This window comes from Geotrypetes seraphini, chromosome 10, assembly GCF_902459505.1.
Source record: "Geotrypetes seraphini chromosome 10, aGeoSer1.1, whole genome shotgun sequence".
Lineage (NCBI taxonomy): Eukaryota > Metazoa > Chordata > Amphibia > Gymnophiona > Dermophiidae > Geotrypetes > Geotrypetes seraphini.
In genome coordinates this window covers 145,356,480-145,378,868 of record NC_047093.1, presented here as the reverse complement: position 1 = coordinate 145,378,868, position 22,389 = coordinate 145,356,480, and the positions used below count along the sequence as shown (strand labels likewise).

The following is a 22,389-nucleotide window of genomic DNA, read 5'->3' as shown; positions in this document are numbered from 1 at the left end:
GACAACTCCTATTCTGTGACACCAGTTGTCGTTGCAGTTAGCGGTGTCGGTATTGTTCTGGTATGGGAAGGCTTTGCAGTCATCAAGCTGTATTCGACTTCGACTCCTTGATAGTCTTGGCTTTGACTGATTGAGAAGCTTGGGGTGTCTTTTAGAACTACGCCCCATCTCTCTCTGAAGTGGTGGGTACTTCTTCATCACATGTGCTTTTTTTCCCTTGAATGGGGTTTGCAAAGCCTTCATGATTGCACCATTAGGTAATTTTCTGTAAATGCATTCCTTTGGGAGTTGACTTTATACAGTCATTTCTTTTCCTTGTCCTTATTTACTCCAGGATGGTTTGCTTCCCTTCCTGGATCTCTGTGGGGACTTTTTGGCATGTCTTATGAAGTAGTTTCCATGTGTCTTTGTTTCCGTCCTGGTAGAGTTCCTCCTCACGACTAGTGTGTCGTCCTCTGTCTTTCTGGGCAGAGTGGACAAGCCTGGGGTCCGGTTAGCCAAACCGGCTTACTAGATTCCTCTACTGCCTGAATGGTTTTCCTTGGCATTCATTGGTGTACACATTCCATGTAGCCGCTTTTCCATTTGAGTACCTGTTTTTTTACGGATCTGGTCTCTATCTGAGTGTCTGTTTTTATCATTACTCAACAGGTCAAGTTACTGAAAATGTCTGATTTGGGGACGTGTTCCTAGGGCTGTGCTGGAACATGTTTCCTGTACATTATGGACCTGGTGAGTTTTCTCTGGCCGCATCTGTGTAGCAGTTTTCACTGTCACGGTAGCCACCTTCTCAGTCTTCCTGTACTCCTACGAGCCTAGGCTCTCTGAGTTTTCTTCATCTGGAGGCTTTATTCATTAATCTTTTCCTCCTGCTCTCAGACTGTTTTCTTTAGAGAGTCTGCGTGGGATCTTAGGCAGTCCTTCCTGTTTTCTCCTACATATTCTCTTTGAAGGGTTCTCTTCGATTACTGGTCTTTCTCTTAATAGTCAAGGCCACTGGATGACTGTGTTTTTACTGGATTTCAGACCTCATGGCTATGCTTCTTGATTTTCCAGGCAACCGCTAAAGGCTCCAATTCATATGGCTTTCGAGCTTGTTTTTCAACTGTACTCCTTACCAGTTTTGCTTTTTTTCCTCCCAGATTATTCAGAGTGTGTCTGATTGTGCTGGCCACATCTATTCGATTACATGGCCTCCTTGTTTTTCCATTTTTCGAAATCCGTTTACCCGGTTGTTGTTTTTTTTTCCAGTACCCGTATTCATTTCTGTGTTTCTTTGGGGTACTTCTTGACTCCACTCTCTTGAGAGTGTTTCTTTTTAAGATTGTTTTCAATCTTACACATGTTTTTCCTTTTAAACAACAGGCATTCTCCTGTCTCTGTTATGCCACGGGTCGGCCTACATTGTTGTACTCCTCAGTGGTCTTTTGTTTTCCAGTGGTACCAGGCGAGGGCTTGTCTCTCAAAACTTGTACAGTAGTACCTCGGTTTACGAGTGCACCGGTTTGCGAGTGTTTTGCAAGATGAGCAAAACATTTGCAAAATCGGTGCCTGGGAAACCGAGCATGGCTCGATTTACGAGCACCCCCCCCCCCCCGCAATCCGGCACCCCCCCCTGCCTCGAACCGGCACCCCCCGACACGATTGGGCACTCCCCCGCCACGATCCAACCCCCCTGACACGATTGGGCACCCCCCCGACACGATCCGACCCCCCCTCCCCCTCCCCGACACAATTGGGCAACCCCCCCCCCCACCGCTTCTTACCCTCATCTGGGCACTCTAGAAGGTCGGACTCCTCATCTGCTGGGCCTTGAGCATCTGAGCATGCTCAAGGCCTACGAGTTCATGTTCAGATGCTCAAGGCCCAGCAGACGAGGAGTCCGACTTTCTAGAGTGCCCAGATGAGGGTAAGAAGCGGCGGGGGGTGCCCAATTGTGTTGGGGGGGATGTCAGATCGTGGCGGGGGGGTGCCGGATCGCAGGGGGGGCCTTCGAGGGGAGCAATGCCGGTTCTCGGGGGGGGGGGGACGCATCAAAGCGAGTTTCCATTATTTCCTATGGGGAAACTCGCTTTGATAAACGAGCATTTTGGATTATGAGCATGCTCCTGGAACGGATTATACTCGTAATTCAAGGTACTACTGTATATCTTTGATCTCCTCTAGTCTCTATGGAGGTTCCCTTTTTCTATTTGTTACCTCCTTGCATCTTCATGCTTTCTGCATCTAATTTCTCCCTGGGGAGTTCATATGGGCGTTCTACAGCCTCAGGGTCTTTCGACTGCCAGGCAGTGGATTTTTCTCCTTTTTTCCCAATTTTTTCTAATGATATTTTTAGGACCTCATGATTTTTATCATCTACTCTGTCCTCAAGTCCTCCTTCCTTGCACAGTCAATTCAGGTGTTATACGCTACATGTAATTGAGCAAGGAGTCTAGGGCTCTCTCCTGTTATGTCAGGAGGCCCTGTTTTTGTGACCTTGGAGGCGATTGGCCATCTGCTCTTGCTGCTTTTCATGGGGAGCTGAATTTTCTAGCAACCAATTTCAGCAGGATTTTAAAATCCTTTTACTCTAGGATTTTTCTTTGTCTGGCAATGGTTCTTTTTCTCCTGGATTGGGCGAGCATATTTTTATATGCATTCACTTCGCTTCTTCTCTTGTTGGGCTTTTTCATCAAGCTCACGAGAGCTGTTATCACCATGATGCCTGGTGACCCAGTCAACATGGGTTCTCCCTTCTTCGTCCACTCAAATTTTGGTAGTCCTTTCTTCTTCTCATTTTCCTGCTCGGTTCACTCTGACTCAGGACTCTTTGATTTCTTCCAATCTTCATTGGGTTTTTTCTTTGGGGCTGCGTCCGTTTCATTTACATCTTTTTCAGCCCATTTGTTGATTTCTGCCAGGACAACAGCCACTCGCCCTTGTTGATATCAAAAGTTGTTTCGTTTTCTTTCCTGGTGTCTTTCTCTGCCTGTTTCCAACTTCCTAACTGGTGGTATTTTTCCTTTGTTTCTAGTCTCGAGTCTATAGCTCTCAGACTTCTTTTTAATGCTATTGCATTTTTTCCCTTGATTTGTCGAGGAGCAACCTCTTTCTGATTTCTTCTCTGGTTCCCAGGCTCATGACGGGGGGGGTTTTCATGTGTGTAACCACACCTCATTCCTTCTGTTGTCTTGACTATTCCTGTGGTTCTTTCTTGGTTGTTGATGATACCATTTGTATCAAAAGCGTCATCTCCACTTGAGTTTATTACCTGGAAAATGGGTTTTGCTTATGTCTCTCACCTCTTCCAGGAGGTGCCCTGCTAGCAGCTTCATCCTTATCAGTCTTTCATCAAGCCAAGGTGATTTTGTGTTCATGTCCACAGTACCTTCTACTATTTTCATTTTGCTCAGCCAGTTCTTCTGTCTGTGTTGTTTCCTGCACCTTGTTTTTCCCTACGAGGATCCTGGCTTTATATGTTTTGTCCTATAAGCGGTTTATGGTCCTCCTTGTCACGCAGGTCTGAGCCACAGTGATTTTATTCCAACCTTCTCTTTTGATTCAACTCAGTTTGGATATCCTATATTCATTGGAACGATTTTCGTTTGGCTGATTACCTCCCTCTCGTTCTTCTTTACTTAGACTGGCCTGGCACAGGGATATCGTGTCCCAGACCCTAAGTTCTAGTTCTGGCAGCTTTTGTTGTTTTCCTTATAGTTACATTATTGAGGAATTCTGTACAGCTGCCACCTGGTCCTCAGTTCATTCCTTCACTTCTCACTATTGTCTGGTTTTTTTCTCCAGACAGGATGGGCACTTCGGCCATTATGTTTTTCAATTGTATTTCTTTGGCCAACTCTCCCACCATCCCATCTCTGTTAGCTTGGTCACCCATCAGTGAGAATATGCTGCCTGCTTGTCCTGGGATAAAGCACAGTTACTTACCGTACTCTTATACATAGGGGGGAGGGTATGAAGTTATATTAAAGGTATGATCAATAGTTAAGAATATAATATTTATATGATATTTTTGAATAAAATATTTGTGGGAAGGGTGGGTGGGGAGGGTATAAATTTATGTTTTTAAGATGATGTTAGAAGAAATACAAGTGATGTTTATAAGGTTTAAATGATGTAATATTGTGTTCTTGATGTAAGATGGAAAAATGAATAAAGAATTTGGAAAAAAAAAGTTTACTAAACAATTATATGAAAAATAAAGTTTATCTGGCACACTTAATTCTTTAAAAAAAACAGGGACAGCAGGCAGATATTCTCACAACCCGCCCACCTCCCTGGGTTGACTTCTTAGCTGGCTTATCTTAACTGAGGGACTGTGTGCCTACGTCGGGCGGGAAGGCACTCGCACGGTGCAGGCGTCAAGAGCTTTTTCAAGTTCTTGAAGTGGCCATACCGGGGTTCCGTCGGTGCCGTCACGCATTAGTGAGAATATCTGCCTGCTGTCCCTGGATAACACCTGTTACGGTAAGTAACTATGCTTTCTTGGTTGTTTATCTCTCCCTATACACCTCCTTGGGAACTCCATTCCTCAGATCAGCTGCTCCTAGCTGTACCCTTCTCTGCTGCCAATTCCAGACTTGGTTTTTTTCATCTATCTGCCCCATATGCCTGGAATAAACTACCTGAGTTTGTCCGTCGTGCCCTTTCCCTTAGCTTGTGTAAAAGCAGACTGAAGGCTTTATTAAAAAAGTGGGTTTTCAATCCATAACCTTACTTCTCCCTACCCTAGCCAGCAAAGTAACTATCCCCCCCCCCAATTGCATCCCCCACCCTGGCATACTGTTTGTTTATTTATTTAAAATTATAACCCGCCTATCCACAAATCTAAGCGAGGAACAATCACATACACAATCAAGCAGGGACTGTGTCTTTCATGACTCTACAGCTCTGTGTACATTTGCTAGCACTCTAGAAATAATTTAGTTTACCAAAAGAACACAGTCAGAAAACTCAAACATCAAACAGACAGTATCTTACAGCAAGAAAACAAAGCACAGGTGTGAATCAAGTAGTCAGGTACCAGGATTTATTTCTGATCTGAGGAAGAAGGGGTTACCTTTGAAAGCTAACTGTAAACTGTATTGTTAGTCCAATAAAAAAGGTGGTATTTTTTTTGTTTTATCTTTACATATTAACACAACACAACAATTACAGATTTGTAAAATGAGTACTGGCATATAACTCATCACATTGAGAGGGAATATGAGTGGGCAGTAAGAACAATAAATTCTTTAGTGTCCCTCCAGACTGGCACAGGCGGGTGGCTTTATGCTCTTCCGCCAGCAGGTGGAGACAGAGAACAAACAACTATATAAGTAGTGCAAGTAGGCTGTGCAGTTCCCATCCCCTTGAGATCAATCTGGTTTCAGTCTCCAGCAGGTGGAGATAGTATGCTATGTTCTAATAAGACGATGTACTATACCAGAAGTTCCTTACCCTTCTGCACCCATGCTCTCCCCTTCCCCTCCAGGTAATGCCCTGCTGAGGAGGCTGGTGCGCATTGGCGTGCTGGATGAGGGTAAGATGAAGTTGGATTACATCCTGGGTCTGAAGATCGAGGACTTCCTGGAGCGTCGTCTGCAGACGCAGGTCTTTAAACTGGGTCTGGCCAAGTCCATCCACCATGCTCGGGTACTGATCCGCCAGCGGCATATCCGGTAAGTAGCCACGGACTGATTGTGATGCTGCGTGATGTTGGGTTACCATGTGGCAGAAGCCCTGTTTGTGGGCTTTTACAAAGGCAGATACGTTGGTAGGTGAAGAAATCTCCACAGGGGAGTTCAACATGGATCAAACCTTTGTACATCGTCATGGACATCCCTCAGTTTTTAAAGCCATTTCAGAAAAATTATCAGCCTAGTTTTCATCCGTGATGGTTGCAGTGGCTCTGTGAGCCCAAGTTCTCCCCCCTCTTAGACATTTCTGTAGACATTGGCACATTGAGCAGGATGTTCAAAGGATTCTAGAGGGAATTGGGGAATGTGCAGAAAGGTTAGGGCCTTGCTGGTCTCATCAGAAGATATAGTTTTATTTTTTTATTTTATAATTTTTATTCATTTTACAACTTACATCAAGTGTATCAAGAAATAACATTTGAATTGAAAAAACATCACTTGTATTACTATTATTATCATCAACTGACATTCATGAAAGTTAACCTCCCATCCCTATCACTTCAAAAATATTAATTTTGTTGGGCAAGTTTATGTCTAATATATAAATATGAGAAAATGAATGCTGCCATATTAGGGAATAATGAAAATTTTAAATTAATTTGGAGCCCATTGACGTCCTTTGTAGATTCTCTGTAGTTATGGTTTGTCTTGGGGGGGGGGAGATGGTAGGTAAATAAGATTGGAAAATGGTTGGAAAAGTTATCCCAGGACAAGCAGGCATGATATTCTCACATGTGGGTGACGTCATCTACGGAGCCCCGGCGCGGACAGCTTTTCAAGCAAACTTGATTAAAGTTTCAAGTTTGCACACTGCACCACGCATGTGCGTGCCTTCTCGCCCACTAGAGGGCGCATCCCACCTCGTGGTCCTCAGTTCAAATTTTTCCGCGGAGCAAGAAAGCCCTGTGGATCTGAGCTCCAGTGTTTTTTGCCTTCTAGCTGCCGCGTTTAGTTTGTTTTTCCCTTCGAATTAGTTCGCGGTGCTGTTTTCCTTTCGTTTCTTTTCAAAAAAAAAAAAAGTCTTTCGTTTTTCGTCGGCCTCCGGGGGCTCCCGGAAGCCGTGGCCGCGGGACGTCGGTACGTTCCCGGCCTTCTTCTTTTTCTTCGTGGATGTCCCATCCTGTTACGGGATTCAAAAAGTGCAGCCGGTGTGAGAGGTTGCTTTCCATCACTGACCCTCACCGGTGGTGCATTGTCTGTCTTGGGCCCGAACATCCGACAGACTCGTGTGATCGCTGTGCTACCTTCCAAAACAGGGCCCTCCGTCGCCGTAAGGCAAGAATGGCCGAATTGTTCGCCGTCGACGCGCCGTCTAAGGCCTCGACGTCGGCCTCGGCTTCGGCCCCGGCCTTGACCTCGGCCTCGGCGTCCTCGGGGGCCTCGGCCTCGCCTCGGCCCTCTTCCTCGAAGGCGTCGTCAGTGAAGCAAGCTTCGGGTAAGTCCTCTGTTCTATCCCCTTCAGCAAAGAAGCCATCCTCGAGTCAGGCCAAGGCGGGTGGGTCGACCCCGGCCCCGCATCGGACCTCGACTCCGCACACCCCGAGGGAATACTCGAGACCGAGGTCGCCCTCCAGGGAGTGTGCCCCGGACTCGGAACTCCCCACCTTCGTGGGGATTCCGGCCTTCCAGGATCTCCTCCGAGCTCTGATCTCATCGGAGCTGTCGGGAGCCCTGGAAGTGTTGCAGCGTGCTGCGGTTCCGGCGGCCCTCGACCTCGGCCTGGGCGCCTTCGGTCTCGGAGGCCCCGGCCTCGGCTCCCTCGGGAGCCCCGGCCTCGGCGACCTCGGTCTCGGCCCCGCCCCGGACCTCGACCTCGGGGGAACCCCCTGAGCGCAGTGTAAGGCCCAAAGAAAAGTTGCGCAGAGTGCGCCGCCTTTCCTCCTCTTCCTCCGGGTCTTCCAGACACGCCTCGCCCTCGACGTGACCTCGGACGGGGCGTCGATCGAGGAAGTCCAAGCGGCCCCGAGGCTCGCCTCGGCGCGACCGTTCCTCGTCGTTCGGGGGCGAGGCGCTGCAGGTGTCGGAGCTGCGCCTCGACAACCCGAGGCTCCTCCGCTCACCCCATGGGAAGTCTTCCCGGGCCGCCTCGCCGAGGAAACGGGAGAGTGTCCCACGAACCCCGGGGTCCTCACCCAAGGGTTCTGCGAGGAGGATAACTTCCCCTTCCCCCTCGAGGGCCCTCGAGAGGGGATCCTGGGATTCGGGATCGGTTAGGGACCCTCATTATTCCCATGAGGCCTCCCCCCTCTCCTCGGTGGGGCGGTCGAGAACCCCCTCTCCCCAGGCTAGGCCGTCCTCATTTTCATCCTTCGTTCAGGACATGGCCCAAGCCCTGGGGATTGACCTGATGGTAGGCTCTCGGTATTCCAAAGAATTTTTGGAGGAACAGGACCTCCCCACTCTTCCTAGGGAGGTGCCTAGACTCCCTCTCAACAGTGTCCTTCTGCAAACCTGGCTGAAGAACTTGTCAAACCCTCTTACAGTCACGTCTGTGCCTTCAAAAATGGAATCGAAGTATAGGACGATTCCCCCTAAAGGGTTCGATAAGGCGCAGCTCTCACACCAGTCCCTTCTGGTGGAGTCTGCTCTTAAAAAATCACAGCCCTCACGGGTTTCTGCGGCGGTTCCACCAGGCAGGGAGGGGCGGACCCTGGACAAGTTTGGCCGTCGCCTCTATTCAAATTCCCTGATGGCCACCAGGGTTCTAAATTACGCCTTCACCTTTTCCTCCTTTTTGCGTGGTATGGTGAAGGACCTTCCTCAATATCGAAACTCGTTACCGGACTCCCAAAGAGCAGGATTCGACAAGTTTATGTCCAACCTGTCTCAATTGCGGTTGTACCTATTCCATGCAGTGTACGACGCCTTTGAGCTGGTTTCGAGGGTGTCGGCCCTCGCGGTGGCCATGCGCCGCTTGGCCTGGCTTCGCACCCTCGACATGGACCCAAACCTGCAGGAACGCCTGGCAGACTTGCCTTGTGTGGGGTCCGAGTTATTCGACGAGTCATTGGACGCGGCGACCAAGCGCTTGTCGGAACAGGAGCGCTCTCTAGCATCCCTGGTCCGCCCCAAACCTAGGCCCCCGCCGCAGAAACCCTTTCGGCCTCCGCCGCGCCGATACCCTCAGAAGTCGACCCCGGCTTTCTCGAGACCGCCTCCGAGACGTCCGTCTCAGCGAGGCAGAGGGGGACAACCCCAAGCCCCGGCGCAGGGCCCTTCTAAGCCAGCGCCTTCCTTTTGACGGGCTGAGCGGACGGGGCGGGTTCCCCTCCGCACTTTCACAAGAACCCCTTCCTATCGGGGGCCGTCTTCGGTCCTTCCGGGAGGCATGGACCGGGATTACCTCAGACGCTTGGGTGCTCCGGATCGTCTCCGAGGGCTACTCGCTCAACTTTGTGTCCTCGCCGCCGGACAGTCCCCCAAGTTTAGTCCCCTGCAAACGTTCGCAGCTACCGACCCTTATAACCGAAGCCAAAGCCCTCTTGAAGCTTCGGGCGGTCGAGCCGGTCCCCAAGGACCAGTGGGGCACGGGGTTTTACTCCCGCTACTTCTTGGTCCCAAAAAAGACCGGGGACCTGCGCCCCATACTGGACCTCAGGAAGCTCAACAAATTCCTGGCCCGGGAGAAGTTTTGAATGCTGTCTCTCCCGGTTCTGTATCCCCTCTTGGAGGAAGGGGACTGGATGTGCTCCCTCGACCTGAAGGAAGCATACACCCATGTTCCGGTGCACCCCGCCTGTCGAAGATTCTTACGATTCCAGGTGGGGGACCTCCACCTCCAGTACAGGGTACTGCCCTTCGGCCTGGCCGCGTCCCCACGAGTATTCACGAAGTGCATGGTGGTGGTTGCAGCAGCCCTCAGGTCGCGTGGACTTCACGTGTTCCCTTACCTGGACGATTGGCTCATCAAAGCCCCGACCAGGGAGGGGGTTATCTCAGCGACCCGACAGTCTATTGCCTTCCTGCAAACTCTCGGGTTCGAGATAAACTTTCCAAAGTCTCAGTTGAGGCCGTCGCAGTCTCTTCAATTCATAGGTGCGGTGCTGGACACGGTGCGCCTACGCTCCTACCTGCCGACCCAGCGGTTGGAAGCCCTGGTACGGATGAGCCACCAGGTCTCTCAACTGTCGAAGGTGTCGGCCAAGCGCATGATGATGCTGCTGGGCCATATGGCCTCGACGGTACATGTCACACCGTTTGCGAGGCTACATCTGAGGATCCCTCAGTGGACCCTCGCGTCCCAGTGGCGTCAGGAGTGCGACCCGGTGTCTCGCCTCATTTCGGTAACTCCGCCCTTGCGGAAATCGCTGCGTTGGTGGACAGACTCTTCAAATCTGTCCATGGGGCTATTGTTTCGCACTCCGCCCTTTCGCAAGGTCCTGACCACGGACTCCTCGGAGTACGCGTGGGGAGCCCATCTCGACGGTCTTCGCACGCAGGGCCTGTGGTCGACAGAAGACCGTCAGTGTCACATCAACGTGCTAGAGCTGCGAGCCATCTTCCTAGCACTTCGAGCCTTCGTTCACATATTGCAGGACCAGGTGGTCCTCGTCCGCACGGACAATCAGGTGGCAATGTATTATGTGAACAAGCAGGGAGGAACGGGGTCATGGCCCCTCTGCTCCGAAGCTCTTCGCCTCTGGGAGTGGGCGGCCTCCCGGAACATCTTCCTCCGGGCGGTCTACATCCAAGGAGAACGGAATTGCCTGGCGGACAAACTGAGTCGACTTCTGCAACCGCACGAGTGGACTCTACACTCAGCAGTTCTACGCGAGGTTTTCGCTCGCTGGGGAACGCCACAGGTGGATCTGTTTGCCTCTCCGGAGACACACAAACTACCACTATATTGTTCTCGGATGTACTCGCAGGACCGTCTGGAAGCGGATGCCTTCCTACTCGACTGGGAAGGGAGGTTCCTGTATGCATTCCCTCCGTTCCCTCTGATCATGCGAACGTTGGTACACCTAAAATCGTCCACGGCCACGATGATTCTCATAGCACCTCGATGGCCGCGTCAGCACTGGTTCTCCCTGCTGCTCCAGCTCAGTGCCAGAGAGCCTCTTCCCCTGCCTGTCTCTCCTTCTCTGCTGTCTCAGAGTCAAGGATCCATGTTACATCCCAATCTGCAGTCATTGCACCTGACAGCCTGGTTTCTTGTTCCCTGACTCCTCCGGACCTGTCTCAATCGGTGAAGGAGGTGTTGGAAGCCTCCCGCAAGATCTCGACGAGGCTTTGCTATGCGCAGAAATGGACCAGGTTTTCCACCTGGTGTTCGTCTTTTCACCTGGATCCGGTATCAGTTCCGGTATCCTCGGTTTTAGAATATTTATTTCATTTGTCGCGCTCCGGCTTGAAAACCACTTCGGTGCGGGTTCATCTCAGTGCGATTTCCGCTTTCCACCAACCTCTGGAGGGACGCCCTCTGTCACTCCATCCCTTGGTGACACGCTTCATGAAAGGGTTACTCAGGGTTTGCCCCCCTCTTAAGCCTCCGTCTGTCGTGTGGAATTTGAATGTAGTTCTGGCTCAACTGATGAAACCCCCTTTTGAGCCACTCAACAAGTCCCTCTTGAAATTTCTGACTTGGAAGGCGGTGTTTCTGATTGCCCTCACCTCCGCCAGGCGGATTGGGGAGTTGCAAGCCTTGGTTGCGGACCCTCCTTTCACTGTCTTTCATCACGACAAGGTGGTCCTCCGCACCCATCCTAAGTTTTTACCTAAAGTTGTTTCTGACTTCCACCTCAATCAGTCCATTGTCCTTCCTGTGTTCTTCCCGAAGCCCCACTCCCATCCGGGCGAGACGGCGCTTCACACGCTTGACTGTAAGAGGGCGTTGGCATTTTATCTTCAACGCACCAGGCCTCATCGGAAGGTTCCTCAATTGTTTTTGTCCTTCGATCCCAATCGATTAGGGCACCCAGTTTCCAAGCGCACTCTGTCTAACTGGTTGGCCGCTTGCATTTCCTTTTGCTACGCTCAGGCCGGCCTTCCTCCCCCGGGTCGAGTCACGGGGCACAAGGTCCGAGCGATGGCAGCTTCGATAGCTTTCCTCCGATCCACTCCGATGGAGGACATATGCAAGGCTGCCACTTGGTCTTCGGTTCATACATTCACCTCTCATTACTGCCTGGACACTTTATCCAGGAGTGACGGCCGGTTTGGCCAGTCAGTTTTGCAAAATCTGTTTTCCTAAATTGCCATCCTCCCACCTGCCCTTTTTTGGTTAGCTTGGAGGTCACCCACATGTGAGAATATCATGCCTGCTTGTCCTGGGATAAAGCACAGTTACTTACCGTAACAGGTGTTATCCAGGGACAGCAGGCATATATTCTCACAACCCGCCCGCCTCCCCGGGGATGGCTTCCTTGCTAGTTATGGAACTGAGGACCACGAGGTGGGATGCGCCCTCTAGTGGGCGAGAAGGCACGCACATGCGTGGTGCAGTGTGCAAACTTGAAACTTTAATCAAGTTTGCTTGAAAAGCTGTCCGCGCCGGGGCTCCGTAGATGACGTCACCCACATGTGAGAATATATGCCTGCTGTCCCTGGATAACACCTGTTACGGTAAGTAACTGTGCTTTTTGGTGGGTGAGGGTAGGGTATTAATAAGTATGAATTTTTGAGAATCTTAAGTAATGCCTATATTGTAAAATGATTAATTTACTCTGTATTTCTCTTATTGTATATGTTAAAAAAAATATTACATATGTTATAGTAAGGGTAGGAGGGAAGGGGTTAAATTTTATGTATTACTGTTAAATATGAAAGAAATTCAAGTGATGTACTTAATTTCAATTGTCATTTTATTGATACACTTGTAAGATGTAAAAATGAATAAAGATTAGGAAAAAAAAAAGATTCATTTATATTATATTGTACTATAAACATTCTATTAATATATCAAAAAATCTTCCCTCCCACCCATCCCTATCCCCTCATTTCAATTATCTTATGAAGGGAAAATGTTTACTACTCATTACAAAAGTCTAGGGATGGAAGGGGAGGTTAACTTTCATGAATGTCAGTTGATGATAATAATAGTAATACAAGTGATGTTTTTTCAAATCAAAAACTGGTCTTCGGGACATTTGGAGCATTTTTGTTTTATAAATCTTTATTCATTTTCTTATGTTACAACAAGTGTTTCAATAAACTCATTAGAAATTTGAATATACACACTTAATTAACTCATATATTAACATCAAATTTAACATTTCATTAGAAATTTAATATTATATAAAGTTATAATATTATGCAAGAAATCTAAATTTATATAATTCTTATTGGATATAATAATCCCCTTTCCCTCCCTCCCTCCCAATCAATAATACATAAATCAGTTTTATTGTAAATTCATTCAAATATTAAATTAGTATATAATATTCAGAATTAAAAGCCCACCCCATTCCCTTCTATTCAAATATCTTATCTTGGGAAAAGTTAATCATTCATTAAAGAAATCTGTTATCGGTCTTCAGATTTTTCAAATTCTATTCATGGGAAAATTTATCATTCTTTACAAAAATCTTTTAATGGTCCCCATATTTTTTGAAATTTATTCATATATCCTTTATGTGTTGCAATAGCGAGTTCCATTTTGTATATATGGCATACAGAATTCCACCAGAACATATAATTCAATCTATCATGTTGTTTCCAATTGAATGTGATTTGTTGTATTGCTATTCCAGTTAGGATAAATAAAAGTTTGTTATTACTTGATGAAATTTGGCTTTTTGCTCTCATGGTTGTTCCAAATAATATAGTATCATATGTCAAGGCTACTGGATTTTCTAATATTCTATTAATTTGGGGCCAAATTGATTTCCAGAATGATAAGATAAATGGACAAAAGAATAAAAGATGATCTAATGTCCCAATTTCAACATGACAGTGCCAGCATCTATTAGATTTAGAGCTATCAATTCTATGTAAACGTGTAGGGGTCCAAAATGCTCTGTGAAGAAGAAAAAACCAAGTTTGTCTCATAGATGCTGATACCGTACATTTTAGCCTCCAAGACCAAAGTCGTGGCCATTGAGATGCACTAATTTGGTGTTTTATCTCAATGCTCCAAATGTCTCTAAGACCATTTTTTGGTTTTTTATTTATAAATCCAGATATTATTTTATACCACTGTGCGGCTTTATGTCCTATTGAGTCCATCTGGAAACATAAGAATTCTAAACTGTGATATTTAGCAAGGTTTTTCCATTCAGGGAACCCTTCCTGAATAGATTGCTTCAATTGCAACCATTTAAAATATTGTGTTTTATTAAGACCAAATTTATGTTGCAATTGTGAAAACTCCAGCAACTTATCATTTTTTATTACATCATCCAAAATACGAATACCTGCTGTCATCCAATGTTTCCAGATGACTTTAAAACCGCCAATTTTGATCTTGGGGTTTAGCCATATTGTTTGAGTAGATAGTTGATTTACTAATTGGAATTTGAGTTAAATTACTTATGTATCTTAGAGTTTTCCAGGTATCCATAAATATTTTATGATCTTTGTATAACTTTGGCATTTTGATACTAATTACATGACTAAGACGTAATGGAAATATAAGTCTCCATTCAAGCCAGAACCAGTCTGGAATATTATCAGTGGGCTCTGGGAGGATCCAATACATACCATGATGTAAAATATAGGCTTGATGATACCTATAAAAGTTGGGAAAATTTACCCCTCCCTCCTTAATTGGTTTTTGCAACGACACTAAAGCAATTCTTGGTTTTTTATTAAGCCAAATAAATTTTGTCAAAATTCTATTTAATTTTGTATAGAAAGATTCTTGAAAGAAAACTGGTATCATCCCCATTTGGTAGCAAACTACAGGCAAAATCATCATTTTAACGGTTTGTACTCTTCCCCACCAAGATAAATGTAAAGGATTCCATTGCTCACACATTTCTGTCACTTTCTGTATTAGACATTTTTCATTAATTTTCATTGTCTCATCTACTGTTTTTGTTATCCAAATTCCAAGATATTTAATAGATTCTTCCTTCCAAACAAAAGAGAATGTATCAAATAAACCTTTTGTACAATATACATTTAGAGGAAGAACTTCTGATTTATTCCAGTTAATTTTATATCCTGAAAAACTTCCAAATTTCTCAATTAGTTCAAGTAGATATGGAATGGTAGATTCTGGATTCCTCAAATATAATAATAAATCGTCTGCATAAGCAGATATTTTATATTCTCTGTCTGAATGAGGTATACCTTGTATCTCCTTTGCTTGTTGGATAGCTAATATTAAGGGTTCTAAAACAATATCAAACAGCAAAGGAGACAAGGGACATCCTTGTCTAACTCCTCTCTGTAGATTAAATTTTTCTGAAAAAGTATTATTGATATATAATCTTGCAGAAGGGGAGCTATACAATGTTTGTATCATTTGTATGAATCCAGGACCTATACCAAACCATTCCATTGCCTGATACATAAAAGGCCACTCTACTCTATCGAAAGCCTTTTCTGCATCCAATGAAACAGCAAAAGTAGGCTCATTCATTTTCTTTGTTAAATATAGCATATGGAATGTTAATCTGGTATTGTGAGATGAATGTCTTTGAGCAACGAATCCTGTTTGATGCATACCTATAATGTGGGGGAGAGCATTAGCCAATCTTAATGCAAGTATTTTTGCTAACAATTTTCCGTCTACATTTATTAAAGATATTGGCCTATAGTTTGAGACCAAAGTGGGATCTTTATTAGGTTTTGGCAAAACAATAGTTAAAGATTCTGATATAGTGCCTTTAATACAACCTTTATTAAGTTGATATTGAAAAAGATTTAGTAAATAGGGTAGTAAAAAATTTTGAAATGTTTTATAGAATTCAACTGTATATCCGTCACCACCTGGAGCGGATCCAACTCTAAGGGATTTCAAAGCTGTTCCTAATTCTTTTAGTGATATTGGTTCTTCTAAACTTCGTTTTATATGTTCAGGAATTTTTGGACCCTCTAACATTTTCAAAAATTCTAAACCATCTTTTTCTTTATTTATATAAGTCTCGGAAGAATAAAGAGATTTATAAAATTTTAGGAATTGTTTTAATATAGGTTCAATTTGTGTAAATGTGTCTCCATTTTCATCTTTTATAGCTATTAATTTTGTTTTCCTTTTTTTTGTTTTAAGATAGTTTGCTAATATTCTTCCCGACTTATTTGAGTTACCATAATACAACGTTTGCTGAGAGAATAAATCTTTCCTAATCATTTTAGATGAGATTTCATTATATTTAACTTTTAGTTTTAATAATTCTTGTTGAATTGAATATTCCCATTTTTCTATTAGTTTTAATTCCAAATTTTTAATCTCTTTTTCTAAAATTAAAAATTGTTTTTTATTTTGTTTTTTAAGAAAAGCCGAATAGGAAATTATTTGTCCTCTAATTGATGCTTTAAATGCATCCCATAAAATTTCTCTATTAATCTCATCTTTATCATTCATTTGAAAAAATTCTTTCATTTTTATTAAAAGATTTTCACAAAAAATTGGATCAGCCAACATTGTATTATCCAACTTCCAAATTGGTCTATTATTATTTTGATCTATAATTTTAATTTTGATCCATACTCCACCATGATCAGATAAAATAATAGGATCAATGGCAGCTTGTGTCACTTGTTGTGCTAGATGATTTGAAATAAATATATAATCTATTCTTGAAAAAGAATTGTGAACATGAGAACAAAAAGAAAATTCCCGATCATTAAAATGAAGTATTCTCCAGATATCTGTTAAATCGCAAGATTGTATCAAATTTTCTAATCCCATAGATTTCATAATTCTACTTGGGTTTTTATCTAATAAAGGATCCATTACAGCATTGAAATCCCCTGCTACTATTAGATTTGAAGTAGCCAGTGGTAAGATCAGTTGTTGAAGGGTTTTAAAAAATTCGTTTTGGTTCGAATTAGGGGCATATATATTAATCAACATCATGGTAGTATTTCCCATATTCATTTCCACTATTACCCATCTTCCATGAATATCTGAAGCTTTTAATTTGAATGAAGCAGAACATTTTTTATTAATTAGAATAGCAACACCTGCTTTTTTCCCTATAGCTGGTGAGAAAAAACAGTGTTTGACCCAACCTCCTTCCAGCTTATTAGATTCAATATGTGAAAGGTGGGTCTCTTGTATAAAGCATATATCTGTATTTTGCCTCTTTAAAAATGATAGAGCTTTTTTCCTTTTTATCATATGATTTAGACCATTAACATTCAAGGACATTATTTTAAAATCCATTTATTTTATTAAATTTTTTTTTTTTTTTGGATAATATACAATAAATAATTTTAAGAAAAAATTTTTCCCAACCTTTTAAATATTTTATATCCTTTCCCCTCCCTAAATCCCTTATTTTCTTATATAATTCCCCTCTATTCCCTCCCATCCCTCCCTTCCCTCCCTTATTAATTACGAAAACTTGGATACGCAGATTGAGGTTAGATTTAAATAACTCCCCCAAGCTATTAATAATTTATCTAAATTACTACCTTAGATTTTTTTTTTAAATCAAAGGAGCTTATTAAAAACTTTGGTCATCATTTTTTTTTTTTTAAATATTAATATAAAAGATTATTTATCCATATTTGAATATTTTTTAAGTTATAAGGCTGATTTATTTCAATGAAATAATTCATATATATATATAACATCTAATATATAATATATCATCATATTATATAAATCTTTGTATATATTATTATATATGATGAAACAATCTTTTAAGATCAATATTTAAATATTCTCCAATATCTTTTTACATATATTCCTATTTTAAAAATATTTAAAAATATTTGAGATCAAAAAGATTCACCTTATATATCATTATTATTATTCTAAATCATCAAATTTTTCTTTACCATCAGTTGCAATTTTTCTGTATGAAGAACAAACATGAGGCTCAATAGAATCCCCAAAACAAAACAAATTTAAAACTTATTAGGCAAACTTGCGTCTCAAATTAAGATCTTTTTATTTATTTTTCCTAGTTTAGCGTATTTGAAACGCAATATTATATATTTGAAACGCAAGTTTAGCCGGAAGCACCGCCTTCCACAGGAAATAGCTCGATTGAACCAATCATATTATGTTATCCTTCTATCTCTATAAGCATCATTGTGATTGAAGGAAGGCTTTCATTTCCTTCTTTACTCCACCCCTAGCATTTTCTGTCCAATCAGCACGTCTCTTAGTCTTTTGTAGAGGAAATCTTCCTTTGTCGTCATTCAAGACGGATCTCTGTCCACTTCGCTTTTCTGCATGTAAGTCTGTTCCGTTTAAAATTCTAGAATTGAATCTTGTGTATTTCTTCGGATTTTTTCTCTGCTTCTTAACTAGAATGTTATTTGTTATTCAAATATTTAATCTGATCCTCATGTATTCCTCTTCCGTTGTTCTGAAAGTTCCAATTCTCAACTGAAGTTGTTTTTTTTTTTTTAATTTCCTTATTAAAGTTTTGTCAATCATATAAGTATATATATATATTTGTAATTTTTATAAAGTAGTCATCTTTATCCTTATATTGTCATTGGTTGTTCATGTTGATTTAAAAATTCCTGTAGTTTTTTGGGGTCATTAAAGTTTTGAGTTTTGTTAGCGATAGTAACTTTCATTACCGCTGGGTAAAGGAGCCCAAATCTAGCTCCTAATGATCTTAGTTGTGGTCTCATGTCCAAAAATTGTTTTCTTCTTGTTGCTGTTTCTTTCGCAAAATCTGGGACAATGTGTATTTTTGAGTCCTGACATTTTAGATTCTTGTTTTCTTTGGCAAGTTGACATATTTCAATTGGTTGTTGATGCCTTAAAAGTTTAAATATTAAAGTTCTCGGTCCCGTTTGAGTGTTATTTCTTTGTGTTGGAATCCTATGTGCTCTTTCTATTTCTAGTTCTGTTTTAAATTTTAGTGGCAATATTTTAGGTAGAAATTTTTCCAGAAAGGCAATCGGATCATTTTTTTCCACTCCTTCAGGTAATCCAATTATTCTCAAATTATTCCTTCGTTCGCGATTCCGGCTGTCTTCAAGATTTTTTTTGATTTCTGTCACTTCTTTCCATATGATTTTGCTGTGACTCATATCTATGTTTAATTGTTCTGTATTATCTTCCAATGTTGAAATTCTGTTTTCTGTCATGTCTACTCTTTTAGTAAGTATTGCAGCTTCTTCTATTGCTTTTTGTAGTTTTTTGTTACTATCTAAGACAATTTCTTTGATTTGTCTCAGTTCTTCCATAACGTCGAGGTTTTTTTCTGTTGGCAGCGGGGTTTTTGAGGGTGTACCTGGCTCTGGTTTCGACCTCTTGTTGCTTCCAGATATTCCGGCTCCCAAATCAGCTTTACTTTGTTTAGTAGAAGTCATGTTGTAATATATTTTTGTAATTTCTTAAAAAATATTGGTAGTATTTCTTATATATATGCTTGTCTATGTGGAGCTACTCGTTTATCCAACCATCCGAGTTCGCGTCCAAGCCACGCCCCCGACATTTGGAGCATTGATATTAAGCATCAAATTACTGCATCTCAATGGTCACAAATTTGGTCTTGGAGGATGAGATGTACAGTATCTGCATCTATGAGACAAACATGGTTTTTTTCTGTTACATAGAGCATTCTGGACCCCTGTTCGTTTACAAAAAATTAGATAGCTCTAAGTCTAATAGCTCCAAGTCTAATAATTGTCATCTCGAAGCTGGGACTTTAGATCATTTATTATTCTATTGTCCATGTATTTTGGCTTTTTGGAAATCAATTTGGGGCCAAATAAATAGATTGTTAGAAAATCCGGTAGCCTTGACATATGATACTATTTTATTTGGCATGTCAATGAGAGTGAAAAGTCAGATTTCTTCAAAACACAATAAGCTTCTACTTATTCTGACTGGAATTGCCATTCAACATATTACTTTCAATTGGAAAAATCAGAGTAGATTAAATTACAGTTTTTGGTGGAGTTCTGAATGTCATATTTATAAAATGGAAAGAACGTTAGCCACTCAGAGAGGATATTTTGGTAAATTTTGAGATGTTTGGGGACCATTAACAGACTTTTGTAATGAGTAGTAAACATTTTCCCTTCATAAGATAATTGAAATGAGGGGATAGGGATGGGTGGGAGGGATGATTTTTTGATATATTAATAGAATGTTTATAGTATAATATAATATAAACTAGTCTTATAGCCCGTTACATTAACAGGTGCTAGAATATATGTGTGTGTGTGTGTCTGTCTTTATTTCTTTCTCTCTCTCTCCTTAGCCACTTTCTTTCTTTCTGTCTTTCTTTTTCCTTGGCTGTCCATCACCACCTCTTGCCTGCTCCCCCTGTCCATTCTCCCTTCCTTTTACCTCCCCTGTGTCCACCACCACCCCTTCACAGATCTCCTTATGCAGCAGCAGCCCTTCTCCCTTTGTTTTACCTCCCCCCTGTCCAGCAGCACCTTCCTTCTCCCCCTGTCCAACATTAGGCCTCCGTTCCTTTTTCTTCACCCCCCCTGTCCATCAGCACCTCTTTCCTTCTCCCCCTGTCCAGCAGTAGGCGTCCCTTCCTTTTTCTCCCCCCCTCCTCCTTCTTATCCTTATGATACACTTACCTTGCTCTAGTTGCACCCATTGGAAAAGTTCCCTCTGCGGCATCCCGCACCCTTCCTGACGCGACTCCCGCTGTCTTTCTTTCTCTCTGTCTCTGTCCCTGGCCCCCTTTGTCTGTTTGTCTTTCTGTATATCTCCCTGCCCCTGTGTCTTTATTCTTTTCTTTCTGTCTCCCTTCCTCCCTCTGTCTGTCTGTCCGAAGCAGCATTCCCTCCCCCTCCATTTCCCTCCCCCCACACCAGTTCCCTGTGCCCCTGCCCCTGTGTCTTTCTTCTTGTCTTTCTGTGTCCCTCCCTCTGTCTGTCTGTGCAAAGCAGCATTCCCTCCCCCTTCCATTTCCCTCCCCCCACACAGCAGCATTAGCGTTTCATCTACCCCCTTTCCCTTCCCACAGTCGCGACTACAAATGCGGGCTCGCGACTACAAACGCGGGCCCGAGTCCTTTGCCGCCCCCCCCCCTTTCCTTCCCTTCCCACGGGCCCGACTACACATGGCGATTCAAGCAGCGTGTGCAGCAGTCTTCACACGCTGCTTCGGGTCCTTCTACTGCCCTGATTTACTCTGGCACGTCTGGAGCAAATCAGGGCAATAGAAGGGCCCAAAGCAGCGTGTGAAGACTGCTGCACACGCTGCTTAAATCGCCAGTCGGGCCCGCGGTAAGGGAAGGGGGGGGGGCGGCAAATGACTCGGGTCCCGGGTAGCGGAAAGTTGCTGGGCTCCTCGGTGGGGGCGCTGAGTGGCCGCGATCCCTCTCCTCCCAGACCCCTCCTCCCCCCCCCCCCCCAGAGGAACGGAGATCGAGTTGCTGCCATTTTGAAGATCGTTCTGCCCTGCTCCTTGCCTTAGTATATTTTTAAGTTGAAAGACATGGTGGCTGCGGCTCCTCTCAAGATCCCCGACTGCATTGGACTTCCGACGCAGGTGGGGATCTTGAGAGGAGCCGCTGCCTCGTCTTTCAACTTAAAAATATAGTAAGGCAAGGAGCAGGGCAGAGCGAAGAACAGCACGGCTGACAGCCGCCGCGTCTGACATCAGCCTCGGGGGAGGAGAGAGGACTTCAGGCAAGGAGCAGGGCAGATCAAAAAACAGCACGGGCCGACAGCCGCCGTGTCCGACATCCGTCTCGGGGGAGGAGAGAGAGTGTTTCGGGCGCATACGCACTCTTATCTGAGATGCTGTACATCTCACGGAAAACGGACGCACACGATGGGAGTGCGCATGCACGGCCTAGCGTTTTATTATATTAGATGAATATTTTTGATGTGATAGGGATGGGAGGGGAGGTTTACTTTCATGAATGTCAATTGATAATAATAGTAATACAAGTGATTTTTTTTCAATTCAAAAGTTATTTCTTGATACACTTGATGTAAGTTGTAAAATGAATAAAAATTATAAAAAGAAAAAAGAAGAAATAGTTTTTAAGGAGCTAACATGTTCTTTTTTAGTGATATTAAGAAATATTTAGTTTGATTCTCAGCATCTTTTAGAAATCAGCTGACTGGGACCAGCAGGGCTTTTTATTTTTCTCTCAACCTGAAAAGTTGACCCCTATTTTAGGCTGTTCTGACAATCCCATTTTAAAAGAGTAGTTCCCTGGAGACCAAAGGATGGCCTTGCCATTAACAAGTCCTCCCTGTCTGGGAGATGGGATCCTGTTGGAGAAGGCTTTGCAGAGCTTTTGTGTTCTGAGTATCACAAATCTCCTTAGACCCATGTCAGTAACTGCTGTAGATTACACCAGGCTAGATTAACTTTTAAATTTGTCCATTCTTCTTGCCTTTCTTCCTGCCCCTTGGCTCGCCCATCCTCCTTTTCTAGTGGATAATCTAAAGTTTTGCCTTTGGTGTTTTACTCAGTGTGCTCGGACCAAGGTGTGGGGAAACAGACCTTCTTCCCCTGCGGGGCTCTCTTCATCTGTGAACCAGCAGCACTTGAACTGAAGAACCCCGCCTTAGCGAGCGTGGTGTTAATAAAAAAATTCAGCAAGGTCAATTCGGCTCTGGCCGTATACCTTGTGAAAAGTCAAACTGGGTGTGCACAGTGTAAAAGCCAAGGGGTGGCACAGGTAACTCGGACCGTTTGTAATTG

The 22,389-nt window shown here is 43.6% G+C and overlaps 1 protein-coding gene across 3 annotated transcripts in view; it reads left to right on the top strand.

The window, feature by feature from the left end:
* The window catches only part of RPS9 (ribosomal protein S9), a 32,679-nt gene that overhangs the window by 9,816 nt on the left and 474 nt on the right, over positions 1 to 22,389 (top strand). For 2 of the 3 annotated variants that reach the window (XM_033959958.1, XM_033959959.1), the window contains exon 4: positions 5,474 to 5,660. In XM_033959958.1, the coding sequence (XP_033815849.1) occupies positions 5,474 to 5,660 (187 nt within the window). Of the gene's footprint in view, positions 1 to 5,473; positions 5,661 to 22,157; positions 22,367 to 22,389 lie in introns of all 3 variants that reach the window. The other variant, XR_004540763.1, reaches the window with a different exon arrangement.